Raw genomic sequence first — 22,004 nt, 5'->3', positions numbered from 1 at the left:
GGCCCCCGAGGTCACCTCCACTGGGTTAGCCTCCACACACTTCGCAAGGGCCGCCACCGGGTGAATAGAGGCCTTCACCGGGTGAATCAAGGCCTTCACCACCTTGGGTGCGCTTGAGGCCTTCACCTTGGGGCAGGGGTCCCCGCCTCGCTCCCCCTCGGCTGATCCCTTTGAGATCGACCGGGGCCTCTCCAGAAGCTTAGCTGGGTTCTCAGATTTTCTCTTCGCCGAGCCAGAGTGTTGGCTCGTGGTTGATGGAGTCGGTGAAAGTGCGCCCTGCCTGGCAGCTGAGGAGCCCGACCCTTCGGCGCTCCCGGTGCCCGCGGACTCGCGGTGCTTTGCCTTCTGTTGGGCCCCCATCGCTGGGGCGCCCTCACAGGACTTAGAAGACCGCTCGGACTTCTTCTTCTTCTCACCTGCAGGGCCCTTCTCCAGCCAGCTGGCGAGGCGGGTCCGACGATCCCTCATAGTCTGTTCCAACAGGTTCTTGCAAAACGCACAGTCCTTTTCCACGTGCGTTTTGTCTTCGTGAAGGCAGTAGAGACATCTCGAATGCTCATCCTCCTTGAAAACATTCTGTAATCCGCATCCAGGGCAGTTCCTGAACAGCTTGGATCCGGGTGTCGAGCTTCCCTTGTCCTGGGCCATGTCCACGAGGTAGGCCTCAGATCTTCTGGAATCCTCCAAGAACCGTAACTCGACGAAAACTTTGCCCTTGAGGGGCGTAGAAAATTCCGGAACGGGTCCCCGTTGATCGGAAGTAGAAACGGTGGCGCTTGAGGCTCGATTGATTGAAAAAATTAGATTAAACTCCTTGAAAAAACGCAAAACGCTCTAAAAGCTCGAGAGCTATAGCACGAGGACTCTCAACACTTGAACGTGCGGTAAAAATCTGAGGATGGCTGCCAGGGGCGGGGCTTAGGGAGAGGGCAGTCATTGGCTGGGGGCAGTATGACCCAAAGACCAGTGATTGGTTACTACTAAGACAGATCAGAAACGAAACTGATACTGATTTTTTCTTTACCGAGGATTCCCAGCCTGACGACGGGGAATATTCATGAGCATGTGAATCCATGCCAGACCCCATGCTGGAGAAATAACGGTACCTGAGAAGACTCGACACAGACACTCTTCCTGATTTCCTGCACTGCGTTCCTGTTCCCGTCATCTTCCAGAACCAGACTCCAACTACAAGGCCAAGCATTGCTGATCCTAATCCATGGCCCACTGCAAAACCCAAGCAGGGCTGATCCCATTCCCAGCAAGGCCTCAAATCTAAGAACCCACTAAATTTCCCATTAACAAGGGGAACGCTGTGGTACCTTTTGCATCCTGATCCAGCCTGGCTTGCTGCCACTCACTGCATGCTGCTGCAATCCTGCTACCCTGATGACCTTTAGTATCCAGTGACCAGAATTGCCCGTCCAGTCCCTGCCAGCCGGTGAACAGACCGCACAACTGTTTGCCAGGTGCCCTGCCGTATAGTGACTAGACCCGATTGACTGTCCAAAAAGCCCAAAACTAAAACGTGGATTGTGAGTATTTCATCACCCCATAGAAATCCCTAGTATCCCTTGTCTTGCATTGTCCGCATCCCACTCTATAAATCATCCTATCCTTATCCTGATAACTTGTCCAATTGTCAGAATTCTCTGGACATTTTGTCATTAATCACCAAGCATCAGCGCTACTTTTCTCTTCATTTCTGTTTTGCATAGATCATATGTCATTAGCAATATTTCAATTAAATAAAGTAATTTTTCTTAAAGAAAAGGGGTACACTGCGTGAAGGGTTACATCTGCAGCGTAACTTAGAGAACTCACGGGTGGCGTTCCTCTTTTCTTAGTCCTTAAAACTAGTCTAAAGTAAAACTGTTCTTTTCACAAACTGATTTCCTTTCCAATTTCACCCTTCATTTTACTCAAAGCGCACCTCCTTCTATATTGCATAACTATTTCAATTTACCAGCTAGAAACTTACTTTCAATCCCCTTTTGTACCTGTGATATATATCTATCCCCCAATATAAAAAACACACTCCAAATCAGGGTATTTCACCCGTTTATTATTAAAAAACGTTTGGGTAATTTTAGGCGGGAATTGCAAAAGTTTAAACGTGTTATTTGACTGCAATCTATTTTAAACTTTCCACTCATTTCTGAACTGTATGCTTTTTGGTAATCCATTCTTTGTGATTGTTAGTATCTTTGCATTGTTGCTTTAGTAAGGAAGTGTATTTGCTCCAAGGTTTTTAACACACATTCATTATTGATTTATCCATTTCCGAGTGTCATCTCACCACATTGCAAGGGGTTTAAAATCCGTTTTCTCTCTGATTTGGGGATATAAGGTCAGATTTAGATTCCGTTTTCTGTTTCTTATTCCTGAGTACATGCTGCTTCTTTGTATCCACTCAGAATTGATTATTGGTGGGTTGAGGGAACATTGCAGGGGGAAATTCTAACTTGGGTGCTATCTGTCCTATATCAAAAGCACTCCGATTCTGCTGTGCTGTATATATGCTGCAATAAAAAGTCAAACCCGGTGCATTGCTCACATTCTCAGTGTAATGATCACCCCATTGGTGATTGCTGCCCCATTCAAGTGTATGATTTCTTGTGGATTTTAAATAAATAACTATTGCATTTGACCAACCAGCCTGGTTCATGGTCCAATGTGACGCAGGGTATTTGAAAAGGGTGTGTGATATGAGTGGTGTATCATCCCAAAATTGAATCCACATAAATAAGGAGAAAAGGACCTCAGTTAGACGTTACATACTAGGCCGAGACCAAGGTGTGCGTGTCGCCTGATTGAAATCCTTAACAGAGGGACATCGACGACAATGCTGCACAGCGCTCCATGCTGTCAAAAAATGCTCTAAAAGTGCAAAGCAGGATACGAATATATCTAAAAGATGAGGAATCTTTAGGAGAACACAATCCATTAGAAAGAGAACATACACCTCAGGCCAGTTGCTAACACTATAACTAGGAAATACTGCATAGTGGTTGGAGCGCTTGTTAAGACTAGATTATAGAAAAGCTCTGTATGCAGACCTCCCTATATGCCAAATGAATTGCTTCAAGACAACATTCACCTTTACCAGTCTTTCAGAGCCTACTGCTAAACAGACACTCACCTTCATACTGAGTGTTTGCCTCATGAAAGCAACAGAGGAGTAGGGACGTCATTTGGGGGTCGCCAGAGGTCGCAACTGCGACCTCTGAGGTCTCCCTTGCGACCTCTGTGTTCACCCTTGCGACCTCTAGAAAAAAAAGAAAACAAGAGAAAAAAAAGTTTTTTTTTTTTTGTGTAATGTAAGCTCATGGGCTGTGGCCAGCACCATGTGGCTCTTTAGTTCTGGAGTGGCTGGCTTTCTTGTTAAAGCCCCTTAAAAAAGAAGAAAAATAAGAACAGGAGTGCCACAAGTCTAACACTTTCAGCACTGACCCTAAATAAGAAAGAATAGGAATACCAAATAATGTGTCTTTCTGGAATTCTATTCAATAATTGCTAGACTCATTAAAGGTTTATTTCAGGCACACTTCAAGGTGTGAGTCACTGATTTAGTCTGTTCATAAACGCCTCAACTCAGCCTTTCATACTTATGAGGTCGATAAATGAGTACCAACACAGGTTGGGTGATATTGGGTGTATATTTTTTCTATATAAAGCGCTTAAGCGTAAGTGCTATATAATAACACATCATTATCATTTGGTCATGGACGTCTGCTTGCATTTACAGTAATTTGATAATATGGGCCTTCTTATATGAAATGTACATCACATTATAGCGATATCATAACAATATTTTTTGTAGTGTACAATGCTATGTGATAGCACTCCCTGTTTTGTCAACGGTTGAAAGGTTGCGTTCCATCGCATCCCGTGGCATCACTTCAGGGTGGGGTCAAATGACATCACTTCCTGTGATGTCACCAAGGGGTAAAGGGTTGTGTGATGCCACGTCCGCTACCCCTGGCATTTTGGTGAAATGACGTCCCTGCAGAGGAGATAGGCGCTGCTCCATTTTTGGTCATCTATGGAACTCCATGGCCCTTCTAAAAGCCTTCCAATAAAATATGCATTTCGGTAGAGTTGAGCGGGCCAGGAGCCCTCGGGCCAGCACAGGCCAAGTGGCTGCCTCGAGCGCAACCTGAGTTCAACACACTGCAAGGGCAAAATACGTCCAGAACGCCACACACTCACTGAGAACAAAATCTTGCCTCCTGGATGCAAGAGTGTGGCAACTGTCTGATGTTTGGATCACTCGAAAGCACAGAACTCTACACCTCGGTTCTGCCATATTTTGTAGCTGCATCTGTTGTAGTCATGTTGACAAGTCACGATATGCAGCAGAACCACAAAATCCTTTTCAAATATCTTGTCAGCAGCACTTTTCAATGGGAACCTCTGTATGCACGCCAGTAACGATTCAGGACAGCCAAATGTTATTGTTTGGTGGAAACCATTAGATGGGCTCATTTGGACCCCAAAGCCCTCAAGTACAGCTGCTCTGTGCCATCTTTTGTATTCGGCTACTTGTAGTGTTCATTCATAACAGGAACAATAAAGCAAAACATTATCTTTTTTGCTTAATGTAATGATGTACATAATTGTTTCCTTTTGCAGAGCTGTGCAGGAGGCCAGAATGCTAGCAATTGCAAGCAGATTGTATATAAAAAAAACACCCTGAATTCCCCTGACACCAATTCTGTCATGTACCCTGGATGGCACGTGACATGGCTAGAAGCTCTGTGCAAGGCAGCTGGGAACCCAGGAGGGAGAAAGCAACCATTGATTAGAGAGCTGAGCAAGGGAACGGGCATGAACAAGTTCATGTTAGAAAGCAGGAGAAAAGAATCCGCAGTAAAAAGAGGATAATGGCGACGAATGGCCCAAAATTCACAGCATTCAATTTGAAAAGCCTGGACTCGCTGAAGGCTTCACATATGACATGGGTTCAGATCGCAGCTATGGGAGCCAGAGGCCAGGTATGGTTTTTGTGCAGTGAGGATGGGGGTTGGGATGCCATATATGGTCCTGTGTTGTCTAGATTCTGCAGGCAGGACACCAGGTCTTATGCTGTGGGGGAAACGGAGGCAGGACGCCAGGTATGGATTTTGTGTTTTGGGGAATCCAGGAGACCAGGTATGAGTCTTCTGCCTGCTTGGCGCATAGCGTCAAGCCAGACTACCTGGCTTGGCTCTTGCTTGGCTATACCCAGAACGTATATGGCACACCTCTACATCGAGGGTAAGCAATCAAATCCTTTTCTAACCACCTTCTGCTCGTCCACACCTTGGGCGCTATGCTTGCTGTCTTGTCTCTCTCTCCCTGACTACTTAACCCCTCTCTGTCTACTTTGTCTGATGATTAGATCTCGATAATAGCTTCTGAGAGTCCACTGCTACTGATATTTCTGGAAACCTAAGGATCGTTTGCCCCTAGTTCTGCCTGACTTGGCTTTCTTAACCACCATTTTATGGGCACTCGGCCACCCTTACTCTGCAGTTGCCATTGTCAAGAGGGAATTTATTTTGCAATGTGTAAGATATGAATGGGAATAAACATAAATGAACAAACATTTTCATCAAGAATGTATGGGAAGTGTGAGAAACCAGAGGGTGTCTCACCCGCTAGTCCCCAGGGATCGCTCTATCAGGTGGCCAGGGCACAGCCATCGTCTCTGGATCCAGACCCTGGGGGTGGGCCAGTGCGGGAGGATCACCTGATAGAGGGGTCTTCAGGAAGTGGGGGTGAGGCCGCTGATAGTGAGGCGCGGTATTCCCCCCTATTTTGTTTATCCAACACTTCCTATATTTTAGGATGCTCCAAGGTCCCAAATCCCTTCCCCCCTCTACCCAAACATTGGGCAGAGGAAGAGGGTCACTGAGAGTAACAACGGTAACTTTCACACATCATACTGAACATGTCCCGCTAATCGGTTCAGACCAAGTCAGGTACTTGACTCTAAGTGCATACACCTGATACCAAGGCAGAACCCAAAGACACTCTGAGTAAGGTGGAGCACGAGTACAAGCAGGGCTTCCAGGACGAAGGCAAACCTACTGGAGCAGAGCAACACCCAAAAGGACAACAGCAGTGGGTTAAAAACCGTAAGAGCTCCCTACTGTAGGTCATTGCCTCCAACAGGCTGTGAAAGACACGTGGAGAAAGCCAGATCCTAAAGATGAAGACTGCACTGTGTTTCAAGGATGCCAGCAACCCTGTCGGGTGAACGGCAGAGTTGGGAAGGCGAGGCCAAGCCTGCGGAACTAACGTTGACTCGTGAATTGGGAATCACAAAACCAAGAAAAGAGGCACACAGCTGGTGAGTTGGCAAGCGACCTGAAAGACTGGTGTGTGCTAAAGTTTGAAGTAGCAACATTTTATCGCAATTAAAGGCTGCGCACGTGTGAATGAGACGCAAGGAATGGAAGACCTGTGAATTAACTTTGAAGTAAAAGACAGCTGTCAAATCAGTGATACTAAGTAACGAAATGGTCTGGCAAAAGGAAGTAACCCACTTGAAAGTCTCTGTGAAAAGTAAATTGTTTGAAGCGATAAAGTGAATGAACAGCAAAAGTGAAATGAAGAAGTTTAACACCTAAAGAAGGGGAGAGTGAAATTTGAACTATAAACTTTGAGTCAAAGTGGTCCTGCAAGTAGTCTGGAAAGAAAGCCATGCACATTGAAAAGCCTTCGACATCCGAAAGTGGTCCAAGCCCGACAGAGGGAGGCCTGAAGTGAAATCATCTTGGGGATGGGAGCCCCCTTGCAAGTTTGTGTTGAACTGTATGGTGAGAGGTCTGAGCCCGACAGAGGGGGACCGTCGAGAACTGTATGGTGAGAAGTCTGAGCCTGACAAGAGGGGGACCTATGAGAACTGTGTGGTGAAAGGTCTGAGCCCGACAGAGGGGGACCTTTGTGAACATTTTGGTTGAAACATTATTCTGGAAGTGAAGAAAAGAGACTTTAACGTGGAAGGCCAGATGTGCCTCGATCCATGTTTTGGAACTGTTCATTGTCTTGGAAACTGAGCCAGAGTGTGTCATCCTGCCTACAGGGACAGCCTAACTCTGAGATCTAACATGGGGCAGAGAGCTGGTTCAACCATATTTATTCATTTGAACACAGATTTTTCCTTTTGCATACATTTCTCCTTTTTACACTTTTTTGTACAAGAGATAGGGCTGGCATTAGGTTTTGTTAGCATAGGCTATTTTGATTTGACAGACTCCAATAGGACTATGTTATTTATTATGTGATGGTCGTGACCACTCCCATCTTAGTTATAGGGCAAAGTAGGAGTTTCTCCAACCCCAACAATTTCAATAAAGGTTTTACAAATTGTACCCATTGTGTCAGTGTCATACTTGTGATATCATGCCTTCCCTACAGAAGCCAGTAGGAAATGTTGTCTGGACTTGAGAGTACGGTGGGATATTCTTACCTATTCCGATATGCCCCACTGCACCCTTTTACCAATGGGGAAAGAAACAGCCAACAATGGATGCGCTAACCCCTGTGCACGCAAAAATCTGCAAAACTGCACATGGGTCACAATCGCAAAAGGCTGCACACCCCTGCCATACACAGTCAAAGTGGAGGGTAAAACAGAACTCACTGCAGGAGAGTGGGTGATGTTACATTTAACAAGAAGCAAGGCCACAGAATTGGGCTAAAAACCGAAAATGCCTTTAAAATGCAGCTTGTGCAGCCTTCAAAGTGCTGTTTTGGCCGCTAGATGTTTCAGTGATCATTGAGAGTAAAAGAATTACAGATCATCCAGTGTGGCCAGAGAAGCCGGGCCTCATTGACGGACAGCAGCTGAGAAATGTATTTTATGGAAAAGGCAGCCCAGCAACATTTCATTCAGTTCCACGGGAAAAATGCAGCTAAAAATGGCAACATGTAACAATTTCAACTGTGCAGGCAGAAACTACAAACAAAAGGCTAGATATATCTATCCAAGCTGAAAGACAAATCCCAGCACTCAAGGACAGAATCATGCTGAATTGAATGTGTGTGTGTGCTGCATAAGAAAATTGGATTTAAAAGGACTCAGTTTAAGGTGCTTTTTCCATGAAGAAAGTGCAAAATCGCCCGTTTAAAACATGTTTTTGCAAAAGGTCTAATTATTTAAATGTCAAAATCTACCTATAAACTGTGTTCATTTATATGTGTTAAAAATATTTTTATAAATAATTATATGTCTTCATGAAATATGTAGGTAATTTAAAGTCCAAACCCAGTCTTGAGTTAATCATATATTTAATTCTGAGCTGGCAGCTTCAGCCTGGGAATGGGTAACACCTTGCTGCTAGCAGGAAGGCTTAATTGCTGCTTGGAGGTTCTCGCATACTTGAACAAAGACCTCATCAGACTTTCGTCTGTGGCTCAAGCAAAGACAATGGCAGCCTTGAACACTCACCTCCACAGGGGGGGACAGAACACTTCCCTCTGGACCACCACCCTGATCAAAGGAATTTGACAGCTGTTGCCAGTGAAAGAAGAAAAAAAACTGCTCAAAGACATTTGTTTTTAAATGCCTATTTGTGATTAAATTTTGAAAACCTTTAACTTTGCCCCATGAAGGAAGACAAATCTAAAAATTGGTAGTTGTAAAATTAATTTTATGCTCTTTCTGTGAAGACGTGAGTGAACCCCGTACTACATAAGAAACCAAAACTATTGATGCTGCAAATATAATATTGTATACCTGTGTTCTAGGGGTAATTGCCCAGATATGTACTGAATTAGGAATTGTTAGGCCAAACCGTTATGATTAAACTTAACAAAATTCCACAGAACGACAAAGCCAGCTCTCACTGAGATGGGAATTGGATGTACAGATAACCCATCAAATATGTAATGCATGTGCCTAATTTTATTAGAAGGCATAATTATAGAAATGTGTATTTGTGGAAAAGTTAAGTTTTGGTCCAAATCACTGTGGGAGTTCCTAAATCACATCATAAAATATGACCGCTCTTTCTGACTTCCAACCAGAAAAAGGCAAGTGCCTCTGACCTATCATAGCCGTGGGGGTGTGGTTTGTAATTCTGCTCCTACCATAAACTTAGTGATGTCACTTGGCATGATAGATATAGGAACTTCACCACACACACACACACACACACATTGATTCCTGACTACATCCTGATTTCCAGGCAGCGTTTTGTTCCTGACTTCTGCATCCTGTTCCAGAACTTTACATCTTGTCCTGATCCAGAATACTTTGCAAAACCAAGGCCCAGCATTTGCTGAACTCTTTTCAGCTCGGCCCAAATCTTGAACCATCCCAAACACAAGGGAAATCATTCTGATCCAGTCTGGCTTGCTACCATTCAAGCTTGCCTGCTGAACTCGCTACACCACTAATCTACAGTGTCCAGTGACGGGAAGGGCCAATCCAATCCAATCTGAGGTGCAGTCTAATTGACCAGAACCACCCAGCTGACCAATCTCTCCAGAAGTGCCCTGCTGCCTGTAGACCCAACCCGTGATGACCCGAACCCTGACGGTCCAATCTTAAATTACAGTGGACTGTAAGTATAAATAGGAATCATAGTAACCCATAGTATATTTGCCGTGTGCTATCCCAATCTCCACCCATCCTCTCTTTAACTTAAGAACTTGTAATAGTGTTCCAGCAGTCTGAAACCTTGCTTTGATTTCTTGTGCTAGTGATAAATTGTTGAAAATCCTTTAGTCTTGTAAAATCCCAACCCTTAAAATCATCCCACGGGTAATCCGACTGAGTCCTCCAAGGCAGACACGGAGGTGCTGGGGTTGGTTTCCGCAGAACACTCTGGGGCTTACTGTGTTTCAAACTGGTAACCAGCTGGAATACCCTAGTAAAGAGCATCATTGTCATTGTAAGAACTGATTTCTGTTTTCATTTTCACGTCTTTATTTTCAAAAACACCTCTCATTCAAACTGGCATAACTTCTTCAATTATATAGCTAGAAACGTAATTTCAACTCTCACTTAAACCTAAGACCCTTAGCTACATACACAGCCATTTTGTAAAACTCCTACGCGTGTCATTTCCCATTCAAAGTATTTTCAACCTTCCTTTTTTATTTAAAGTGGGTACTGTTGCTCATCTTGTAGCTCATGTTTGTTAGAACCTGTTCAGTGTTGCTCCCATGGGAATTCATATCAATTTAAGGATTTCTGCACACTTTTAATTGTTTCACAAAGCCATTTCCAACTGTCATTTTAAAAGTGTCAAAGTTCCAAAAATGTTTTCTCTCTTGTTTGGGGAGGGAAGATTGCATTCAGACTCTATATACTGTTCTTTTATTCCTGAATATCTGCTGCCTACTTACATCTGTGTAGAATTGCTCATGTGTGAATTAAGAAATTTGCAGGGGGAAATATTAACCTAAGTGCTATCTTTTCACAAGCCGAAACTGTTATTTTCCCTGGCCCTCATTACGACCTTGGCGGAGAACCATGGTGCTATTAGCACCATGGTCCATGGCGCTAAGCTGCCAACTCCGCCATGGTGGTTGGCGGACTTACCGTCCCATTCCGACCTTGGCGGGGCGGTAAGTCCCCAATCCCCATTTACCCTTCCCCATTCCCATTTTTGCCCCATAGGGCATAATGGGAGTGGGGAAGGCGTTAATTACGCCACCGTAAATTACGGTGGCGTAATTAACAACGAGGTCCCTTAGCGCCATGGATTTTAACACCTGCTAAAAGCAGGTGTTAAATCCGCCATGGCGCTGAGGGAACTCGTACTCAGGCGGTAGGGGTCGGCGAAGTTTACGCCGGCGTAAACCCCTTACCGCCTGGGTCGTAATGAGGGCCCCTGTGTTTTATCTTCTGTGCTGCTCAAACGTGAATTCAATTGCTTACCTATTTTTCGGATTTGTATTGTCATCACATTGGTGAGTGCTGCCCCATATATATTAACTTGTGTTTGATTTTAATTTTAAATAAATAAATAATTACCTTTTCCAACCAGCCTAATTCCTGGTTCAGTGTGACCTAGGAGGAGAGGGGGGTATTTTGAGACGGGTGTGATATGAGTGGTATATCACTCAAAATATTGAACCTATAGACACAATAAATAAGTATTTAATCTGTGCATTACATGCTAGGCGAGACCCGGGTGTATTGCTTGATTGAAATCCTTAACAGTACCTAACATTTGAACATGGGTTATGTGCACAATTCCTCCATGTGTGACAGATCTCTCCTGTGGACCTTCAGTCAGAGAGGGAGCCCTTGTTTTCCATTGTGCCATAGAGTTGTATGAGGGTTTTGTCACATGGTTGCACACTGTGCTGCCTCATTGATGCTGTGGCACTGAACATACCAGTGTAACAGCAGTACTGCCTTCATGGCTGTGGTAGTAGCTCACCTGCAAAAGCTACCATCTTCGCCTTGCAAAGTCTCAAAGACGCACACGTTCTTCTCCTTGACAGCGGCACCAAGTTTGCAGAGCAAGAACAGAGCCACTAGCACCAGCATCCTGACCTGCTAGAGAGGAAACAAGAGTAATACGATCACAGAAATGCAGTCTGTGCAATTCAACGATTATTTACAACCTATGGCACATCCCACTGCGCTGCCGCACACTTAATGCTGTATTCATGCTGCTTCTAAGAACATAAGTAATAGCGGTTATAATTACCCAGTCAATATTGAAACATCATGCACTATCCTGCAACCCTACCATCACAATTCTGACCACTCTCCACCAGTCACTATCGGCGCTCTGCAGTGAATATTAGCCTACAGGTCACTTTGGAACCACCCTTGATCTCCATTTGACTGCCTTGACTATAATTACTCTCTCTCAGTTAAGATCACTCCATCAGTGCTCCTAAGAACTTTAATATTAGCTTTTATCTTAACGACCATCAATGCTGAGACATCAGCCACAATTATGCAACCCTGACATCAAAGAAAGGTTTTACCCTTTGCCACCCGTGACTATCAGAGCTCCTTGCTGAATGTAAGCCTCTATGTCACTGAGGAACCACTCTGTCACTTTCATTCCATTTTATCTATAATCGAACTCTCAGTCAAGATCACCCTGCCAGTGCCTGTCATTCGTTAAGCACCCTTATCAATCTCATCACTCTTTTTATACCACTCTTTATGCCAGATTCCTGCTGCTTTTAAGAACTGTAATATTAGCTGTAACAGATATCCAGTTTATTGGTACTCAATGTGTTAAGCATAGAAGGATGTAGGACTGAGTTATCCTCCTGGGATTCATATCTGTGATGACCTTTGAGGGGAACTCTCACTGAGCTATCTTAATGACACTATCATTCTTTCAGTCCAACTCGCCCCCCCCTGCCTGAAGTCAAATTAGCCACTCATCCACAATCGCTCCTTCGGGTATTGATCATTACTGAAACCTAAGTAATTAGGCTACTTTAATTACTATCCACCTTTAACCAAAATCAGCCAATCCTTCAAAATTGGTCCTCAGGCACTACCATCTCACCTTGTCACCAACATGAGCATTGCCCACTGTGCTGCACAGCAACACATCTCTGCGACCTGCAGACTGTTCTGGCCTATAGCTGCTTATTGCAAAACATTCACCTGTAACACTTGATGAGCGCAGGCATTGGGGTGAATATTAATTGAATTATATTTATGAGGTCGGACATATTTCAGATGCATCTAACACAAGTACATACTGTGCACAATTGTAATTGTGAGTAATATGTTTTCTGGTCTCATCTAGAATCAGTTCTGTATCATATGAGAAAAGTATATTGGGTCCAGATTTTTGGGTCTCATGATGCCCTTTTTAAATGATTGTGCAAAAGTCAATTATATATTCATCACTGTTATATGACTATTGATTATGACAGTTTTTAGACGTGAGTTTTTTTAATTTACTAAAATAAATTGTATAATTTATATACATATATATATATATATATATATGTATGACAAACAAACAAGAGGAAAACTGCCATAAAAATTGAACAGTTTAGCCCACACTCCAGGTCATGGAAAAAAAGCCAGAAAGTCCTATTCATAAAAAATGAGCCAACAACTTGAAGTATGAAATACTTGCAAGTTTATTATTAGAAAAAGTATAAAAACCACCATAGACAGTACAACAGAGGCAGGACACCCAGAGAACAGTCCAGTATGGACGCGTTTCCCGCTCTACACAGCGCTTGCTCACCAATGGGAGGAAGTGGTTCAGCATAGTATAAATAATAATGTAAGTCTCTTCATAGTGCCTACATCACAACAGAAGTGTATGTGTATAGGTGAAAAGGTGGCAGACATCTTGTAACATCTTGTAGCATACTAGCACAGTGCTTAGACCCTAACAGGATACATTAATATAATCCACAACATAGGGACCGCCAGAATGGTACATAATTCAAAGTAAAGCCACCTACATAACCAAACACACACAGACTTGAAATTAGAACAACAACCTGAATAAAAAACATTGTAGTTAAATATGTGTTAAGATGTAAAAAAAAAGTCGGACAATATTTGACAAGGGCAATAATGTTGGCCAGCCACAATATAGTATAAAAAAGGCCAGAATAACCATTAAGATGAAACTATCACAATACTTACAGCATAAATGAGAAACAAAGTGCTGGTGCTAAATAGCAGCATCATATTGAACAAAGTGCAAAGGCTGGATAGCAGCATAATAAAAAAATTGCAAAGATGAACCAGTGAAACCATCCAATTGCATCAGTCACAGTACTAAATAAATAGTACAGAATTAAGGCACAGGATAAAGGTAAAATGCTAAATTTGGAAAGCAGCTGAACATTAACAATGTGCAAAGATGTTACATAGCAGCATAATGATCACAATAAAGTGCAAGTGCATATCGAAGACTGAGTACAATTACATCAGTCGGAATAGCAGCAAAGGAGGCAGAACCAAATTGCAAATGCTTGATCACGATATGATGATGGATAATAATCACAAATGGTAAAAAGGAATAGGCGGCTCAAAAAGTGCGACTACAAGTGCATTGCAGCGGCTGAACAAATCAAGGTAAATATAATAATGATCATGCCCTAAATAAAAACACAACTGCTTGACAACAGCAAGTCGTGTTTCTGTAATTTCAGGTTCGAAGCATAACAAGTGCCTCAGAAAAAAATTAGACCAAGGCGAAATATTTGAGCATGATATTGAGACAAACCAGAGGAAAAAACACTTAATGCTTGAAAAGAAGCATAAATAATCACCAAGAACCATCAGATCACCCCCAAAGACCCAGAAACAAAACAGCAACCAATGTATAAGAACAAAGGTATATATAAGGAAAATAAAACCCTCATACTGACAGTCAAAGATCTAACCGACTGCCAGAACAAAGTGAGCAAAACAATAATTTTGAAACAAAAACCTACCAACGGTATCAAATACAACATATTCCCAGTGCATAAAGGAAGAACAGAAAGCATAAAATGTAGCGGGAACAGAGAAAACATCAATAAACAGAAAAATGCACTATGATAACCAAATCAAACTCCCAAAAAGGTATATAACTCCTCGTCAATGTTGTGACCGTTCAGTGTCTTGGTGTCAAAATACAAAATGTATTTGGTTTCGAGCTGCCGTAGTTTTAAGACACAATCACCCCCCCTGGGGTTCTTACTTACATGTGCCACTGCAAAGAAACTGAGCAAACGAAAGTCATTATCATGTTTGTCTTTAAAATGCTTGGCCATTGGATAGGCCGGGTCTGAATTTTTTATCGCCCTTAAGTGTTGCAACACTCTAAGCTTCAATTTGCATGTGGTACTCCTCACATACCACTTTTGGCAGGGGCAGCACAAAACATATACAACAAATGTAGTGTCACAGGTCATCAGAGGCTTGATGTCATAATGAATACAAGTCACTGGGTGAATGAAAGATTTCTGTGTGACAGCATGTGCACAAACATTTTGAACATTTTGTAAACCCCAAGGGGGGAGCAGCAATCCAATTTACAGTCTTAGATACATTGGGTAAAGGTGATAAAAAACTGGATACCAGTTTGTCTTTCAGAGACAACGCTCTTTTGTATGTATGTGAGTGTGGGTCGTGCAGGCAATAAAGAAAGAAGATCCTTGTCCAACCTTAAAACACGCCAATGTTTTTGGATGATTTTTCTCACTTGAGCCGATGAATTTTCATAGGTCATGATAAGGCATGGGTCGTCATTGCAGACAGACTTAATTGGTCTGTTGCCATGTAACAGCCGATCCCTGGACAATGCACGTGCCTTGTTATAGGCAGTTTCAATAACAATTTTGGCATATCCTTGTTTTAGGAAATCTGCTGCTGCCAAGGCACAAAAATGATCAAACTGCACTACCTCAGTGCAATTGCGACGGTAACGAATGAACTCCCCATAAGGGATACTTTTCGTGCAGCTTGGTGGATGGTTGCTGCTGGCATGCAAAGGTAAACTAGTATTTGAGGAATGTTTGTAAAGAGAAGTATGAATGCCCAAGATGTCTAGACTAACATTGACATGCAAGTACACAATTTCAGTCGCACTATGTACTTCTGTAAAAATCAAATTCACCTGATTAATATTGATGTGTCTAACAAATGATAACCAGTCGTGTGCCTTTCCAAATAACAAAAACATCATCTATATACCTCCACCAAGAAATAATATGTGTGGGGAAGTGTGCAGAAATCAAATCAGACAATGATGTAGCCTCCCACCACCCCATCATGAGATTGGGATACGCGGGCGCAAATGTGCTGCCCATCGCAGTGCCTCTCATCTGACGGAAAAAAGAGCCCTCAAATAAAAAAACATTATTAGTCAAACAGAAGAATAACATTTCCAAAATCATAGTAGTATGACTAAATAAATTTAAAGATTGTGAATCCAAAAAATATTTGCAAGCCCTCATTCCTGTGTCATGATCAATGGAAGTATATAATGAAACAACATCTAAAGTGGCCAAAATGAGACCCTCTTCCCATGGAACGTCACTGATGTGTTGCAAGAAATCCTTGGTATCACGTAAATAAGATGGTAATACTGAAACAAACAAAATCAAAGTCTCATCTATAAACTGTGCCAAGTGCTCCAACAATGAACCACATAAAGTAACAATAGGTCTGCCAGGTGAATGTGTTAACAATTTGTATGCCTTTGGAAGAAAATAAATTGTGGGTATGGTAAAACAAGCAGGGACAAGAAATGTGCATAAATCCTCATCAAGCAAACCATTCTCCAACCACTTGGTACATAGTGAAGTCAAATTCAGCTGGATTTCAGAGAAAGGGTTGGTTAGTAAAGCAAGGTAGCATGAATGATCACAAAGTTGCCTTCCACCGCATAGTTAACACAATCCTGCAGTACAATGTTGGAACCCATGTCCGCTTGTTTGATCACTATGTTGGATACATTTTCCAGCTCAGACATGGCTTTACGTTGGGACACAGTAAGGTTGTGTTTATGATGAGACATGGAACGTCTACGTAGTTTACGGAAGTCACTGACACACAGATCATGAAAAGTTTCTATGCAACCCCCATCTGGAATGGGTGGATTAAATCTAGATTTAGATTTAAGTTTCGTACGAACATCCCAGTTAGGATCAATGTCATAATCTAAAAAGTCAAAATTGGAGGGATCAAAAGAGTCATCATCAAGGGAAGCCAAACAGACCAATGAGGGAATATCCGAAATGCAGAGATCAGTACGGCCTGTGCGTAATGTGGACGGCCTACTGTTAGCTGGATTCATGGCAAAAAAACGTTTTTAATTTGATCTTTCGAAAAAACATATCAAAATCAAGTCGTGATTGCACATAATCAAAGGAGGAGGTAGAACAGAAATTTAAACCCAAAGAAAAAAGAGCCAATTGGGAGTTGGTAAGAATATGGGAGGAGAGATTTATAATCTGACATTTATTCACGGTGGGTTTCATTGTTTGGCTCCAGAGCGTGTTGATCTGCCCTGTTGATTGATTTTTGAGCCGTCTCCCACGCTAGCCTCGGCGGGTTTTCTTCCCGCTGGTTGTTTGTAACCTTTTCCTCTTCCTTTGCCCCTTCCATGACCCCTGCCACGTTTTTGATTTTTGCCATCTTGGCCAGGAGTCGCATTTCTTCTAAAAAATTCAGCCTTACTATAGACGCCTCACTCTCTGGATTCGAAACATCAGATTCAGACGAGATGGCTCCAGCATCCGAAGGCTCCTGCACTGGAAGTTGTTGTTTAGTACTCTTGCGTAAAGGATCAAATCTCTTGGCAAATGTAAGTACTCTGCCGGATTCGTAGTCTAGATTATCCCTCATGAACTTCCTTTGTTTCTGTTGTTTAATGTCATCGTCGTAATTAATTAATGACTCATCAATCTTGGCTCGCAATTTGTTCCCTTCATCTGTAACAGGGATTTCTTTCAAGTAATTCTCAGCTTTTTCAAGGAGTTGCAATGCAGTAAAGCAGTCTTTTTTGGCATATTTGACTAAAATGGGTAGGAAGCGAGCTGAGCAGTCCTTGCTGGCTCCGCCCCATTCCTCGACCATTTCTGCATCGTGGTCTTTAAATGACGGTGTAGTCATGATGCGCAGACCTCTAGGTACTCGACCTATGTCCAAATAACTTTGCAGTGAATGCTCCTCCCACCACTTGGATATATTTTTTTAGCAGAGTTTTTCTATTTCTTTAAGCAAACTTAACGCCTTGCTAATGTTATAATCTTTTTTCTTTTTGGTATTGGTAGTGTTGATACCAAATGGCAGTTTTTGTTGCTCACTGAATACATCTTTTGCCTCTAATAGGCGAGCTGCCTCTCTGGTATCCTGCATGTTGTATATGTCAAGGTGGAAAAGTAAACAGTCACTAAATAAAAAGAGACTTGCGGAAAAAAAAAATATATATAATTATGTGGCTCAGAACCGTAAATGCATTTTCATTCTTTACTACTGGTGTATGGTGTGGGTTCTCTGTGGTGTCAGGTAAACCAGCACTATACCACAGCTTCCAGTGCTCGCATTCATGGATCATTTGTGTAGATGAATTTCAATATGGCCGACAGTGTGATTTCCCCGATTATGCCAAGCAGAAGAAACACCCTTCAGCTCGACAGCATAACGCATTTCGCGACTAGCACATCGCTGGATCACATCAACTGCCTATTAAACCTGGTGTGCATATATAGGAGGAGTAACAAGTGAAAGGCGTCATTAGACATAATAAAAGGACTAATACCTTCGAAATCACACTGTCAGCCATATTGAAAATCATCTACACAAATGATCCATGAATGCGAGCACTGGAAGCTGTGGTATAGTGCTGGTTTACCCGACACCACAGAGAACCCACTCCATACATACACCAATAGTAAGGAATGAAAATGCATTTAGGGTTCTGAGCCAAACAATGTTATATATATATATGTATATATATATATATATATTACAGGCCCTGTGGTAGCGGCCCTGTAGTTATGGTTAAGTTTCTCAACTGATAAAAAGAGCACTTTTTGCGCAGTTTATAACTTTGGCACTGTTCGACGAATACTCACCAAACATTGCAGTACATGGCCACCTCGGAATGGTTTTGCGAAGTTTGGTGCAGTTTCGTCCGGGGGGGGGGGCAAAGCTATAGAGGGGTCCCAAAATGTTTGAAATCCTCATAGACACAATGAAAATAAAATGTTGCTTGCGCCTACAGCCCAAACCGCTGGATGGATTTGCATCAAACTTGCGGGAGGAGGGACAGCCTGGTCCCGAATGCGTGCTTTTGCAAATTTGGTGTAAATCCACCCAGTAGATTTTTTTTAAAAATGGCCATAAAGTAGGTAAAAAGTAAATTAGTGATATCTGGGTCTGGTCTGCGGACTCATTTCCTGATTCGGAGTCTGCGGACGCCTCTGGACCAATCAGAGAGCAGTGTGATGAGCTTAGGGCCCTTTGGATAGCGTGCATTCAATGGATGGCAATGCAGAGTAACTCCAACACCAAATAATCGAACCAACTCAGGAAGATGGCAATGTTTTCTATTTTATTATCAATTTTCTAAAATGGGGAGTTACAACGGACATTAATGGAGGTTCGCTCAAGCTCCATTTCACATAAAAACACATTTATGTACTAAAAATTCGTCATACGTGGTAAATAAGAAAAACTTATGAGGAGTTGTGATAGGCTGAAGGGCAACATCAAAGTATACTTTCTATAAGGGGTGGGATTGTGATTGGATATCCACTGTCAGGTGAACAACTTATGCCTACCTCTAAAACATGTAATCTTCAACACTATTACGTACAACGTATATCATTGGCTCTCAAACTATAAGGCCCTTCGTTATATTACCCTCTGCAATTGGTTGGCACACTCATACCAAGTCTGGAACATTCGGTTCACTTAGAAGCACTTAAGCTCAGACCCAGGTGCCAGGAGGTGGACTTGACTTTACCTCCCCACCCAATTAGCCCAACGTCTCTCATCAACCATGCCTTCTGCCATGAAGATTGTCTTTGAACTTGGCATTGCAGAGTATTATTGTCTCTGGTATTATAAGGGAGTGCAAGCACACACTATCGTCATTCTAGAACTCCATGCTCAACTCCATTTCCATCCTTTGCTCATGTGACAGGAGACCACAATTTGGTCCATTTTTCAGTATTTAAATGTATTAAATGAATAAAACTTGGCACGCATGGTGTTCTTTCTTTACCCCTTAACAAGGGATAATTCAGCTTCTCACGTTCACTGCCTTCAAGAATAGATAACCGGCCTTGGCTGCTTCAGCTCTGACACCAGGCCAAACAGCCTCGCCATTCGTGTCCACGATCTCAGCTCATTCTTTGCTGCGACACAGTTCTCAGCCTTTCCTCTTCATGGGTCCAGGCTTACTAAATTCATGGCACTGATGTCCAGTTTCTATACAGTGGCGGCTCTGCCTGCAGTCTATTCACTACTTATAGCCAGCTTCTAAGATTACTTCATCTACTTGCGTTGCTGCATCTGTACAGTTATTGAACGTCTTGCATTTTCTGCAGTGCGTCACACACATGCAATCTTCTTCTCGCATATGAAAGTTTACTTGATTCTTAACTTCGTCATCAGTTTCTATAAGGTCCATGCATTCTCTTCAGCCAGTATTCTCAAGGCGTTACACTCGTCTTTCGTGACGTCATCAGCTCCTCTTTCACTCTTTTTCATATTCCTTTGGGGAGTTCCTCCCTCAGATTGTCGTCTCTTCGGGAATACATTTGATAGGGCTTCTCAGAGGGTACCTTCTTTGGAATATTCTCTGGGGTATGGTCACAACTGCTGGTCTTAAGCATAGCACAATCTCAGGATTCCAACATACAGGAGGTAGGGGGGCAGGACTTCCTTCAGAGGCATTCCGCTGTTCCTTTACAGTGACATCATACGTGCCCGCTGTTTGAGTTCAGGTATTTTTCTTCTACGAAGTCAGCAAGGATCTCAGATGTTTGGGGGCATTCCTGTGATGTTCGCGAACATCTCAGATGATTCGGGGGCATCCATGCATATTTCTGCATTACAGGGTCCATGAAAAGCAGTTTCTGAATGGCTTATAACTTTGGCGCCACTCAATGAAACTGCATGAAATTATTTTTGCAATATCATTTAGACCTGACCCTGAATGGTTCTGCAAAGGTTGGTGCGGTTTTGCCAAGAAAGGGCAAAATTAGACAGGGGTCCCAAAATATTTGAAAGGCTTATACATATGATGTTGTTTGACAAATCTGCACAAACGTTTGCAGAAGGATTTTAGACCCAGATTTGAATGTTTTTGCAAAGTTTGGTGGACATTGTCAAGAGGGAGCAAAATTAGAGGGGAAGTCTTAACATTTTTAGATGGCTTATAACTGTGTTGATGTTTGAGGAATCTGCACAAAGGTTTTCTGAAAGTTTGTTTACCCAACCTTGAATGTTTGTGCAAAGTCTGAATGAATTTTGTCAAGTGTGGGGGGTAAGTTATATGACTATTTTTTGTATGTACATTTTTGACACTTTTCAAAAAATAAAAACATGCATGGATTTGCAGCAAATTCGTGCAAGGGGCCAGTGGCAAGTACCAAAAAGCATGGTTTTGCAAATGTGTCTGCGTTTTATTTTTTGAAAAGTGTCATAATGTAGGTACAAAAAAAAGTGATATACCTTTGGTGACTGATGTATAGCTGTGGCCGTGGGCAGTGGCCAGATTATTCGGGCCATGACCTGGACAACCTGGCTACTGGCCATGACCACGAGGGACCGGCAATGGGATTAAAGTGGGCATGGCCACCAGGGTCCGGCTATTTGGTAACGTTTTTCGAAATCGGGATAGGTTTGAATGGGAAAACAAATTCTGCTCGTGGCCTACAGCCAGAAGTGCTGGACAGGACGCAGCAAACATTTGCGAGGAGCATAAGCAAGGACCTCTTGGCATTTTTCAAATTATTTTTTCTAAAGTGTCAAAATGGAAGTACAATAATTGTGATATAACTTTGGCGCCTGGGCAATGGGCCTGCCCCTGAGCAAGGACACATGTATACTCTGATATGCTTATTGGGGCGTGCAGCATGGCCGAAGCCCTTAGTTTGAATGGGACAACAATATTCTGCTTGCGGCTACAGCCTGAAGTGTGGACTGGATTACAACAAACCTGAGCAAGGAGCGTCAGCAAGGACCTGAAAGCATGCTTTTGCAAATCTGTCCTGTGTTTACTTTTTTGAAAGTGTCAAAAAGTAAAGTACAAAAAATAGTGATATGAATGTGCTGCCTGGGCAGTGGGCCTGGCCCTTGGCAAGGACAAATGTGTACTCTGATTTGCCTATTGGGGAATGCAGAATGGCCGAAGTCCATGCCCAATGGATTGTGGGGACTGGCCCTGGCTGCAAGCCATGAGCACTGGCCATTGCTCACATTGTGAGGGTATGGTGGACACTGAACTAGGATGCACGATAGGTGCAGTAGATAACAGGGGTGGTTTGGTGGGGCTGGGGTCATGGTCGAGCCTCATGCTCTAGGCAATTCAACCATGACCTGCATC

General features: G+C 42.8%; 1 protein-coding gene across 1 annotated transcript in view; it reads right to left on the bottom strand.

Annotated features, from left to right (window-relative positions):
* PEBP4 (phosphatidylethanolamine binding protein 4) overlaps positions 1 to 22,004 on the bottom strand; it is a 1,711,365-nt gene that overhangs the window by 1,476,066 nt on the left and 213,295 nt on the right. The window contains exon 2 of the mRNA XM_069620182.1: positions 11,388 to 11,506. Coding sequence (XP_069476283.1) covers positions 11,388 to 11,506 — 119 coding nt within the window. The remainder of the gene's footprint in view (positions 1 to 11,387; positions 11,507 to 22,004) is intronic.

The sequence above is a fragment of the Ambystoma mexicanum genome, chromosome 10, assembly GCF_040938575.1.
Source record: "Ambystoma mexicanum isolate Mex_15411 chromosome 10, UKY_AmexF1_1, whole genome shotgun sequence".
NCBI classification, from domain to species: Eukaryota; Metazoa; Chordata; class Amphibia; order Caudata; family Ambystomatidae; genus Ambystoma; species Ambystoma mexicanum.
This window is presented reverse-complemented; position numbering and strand designations above follow the sequence as displayed.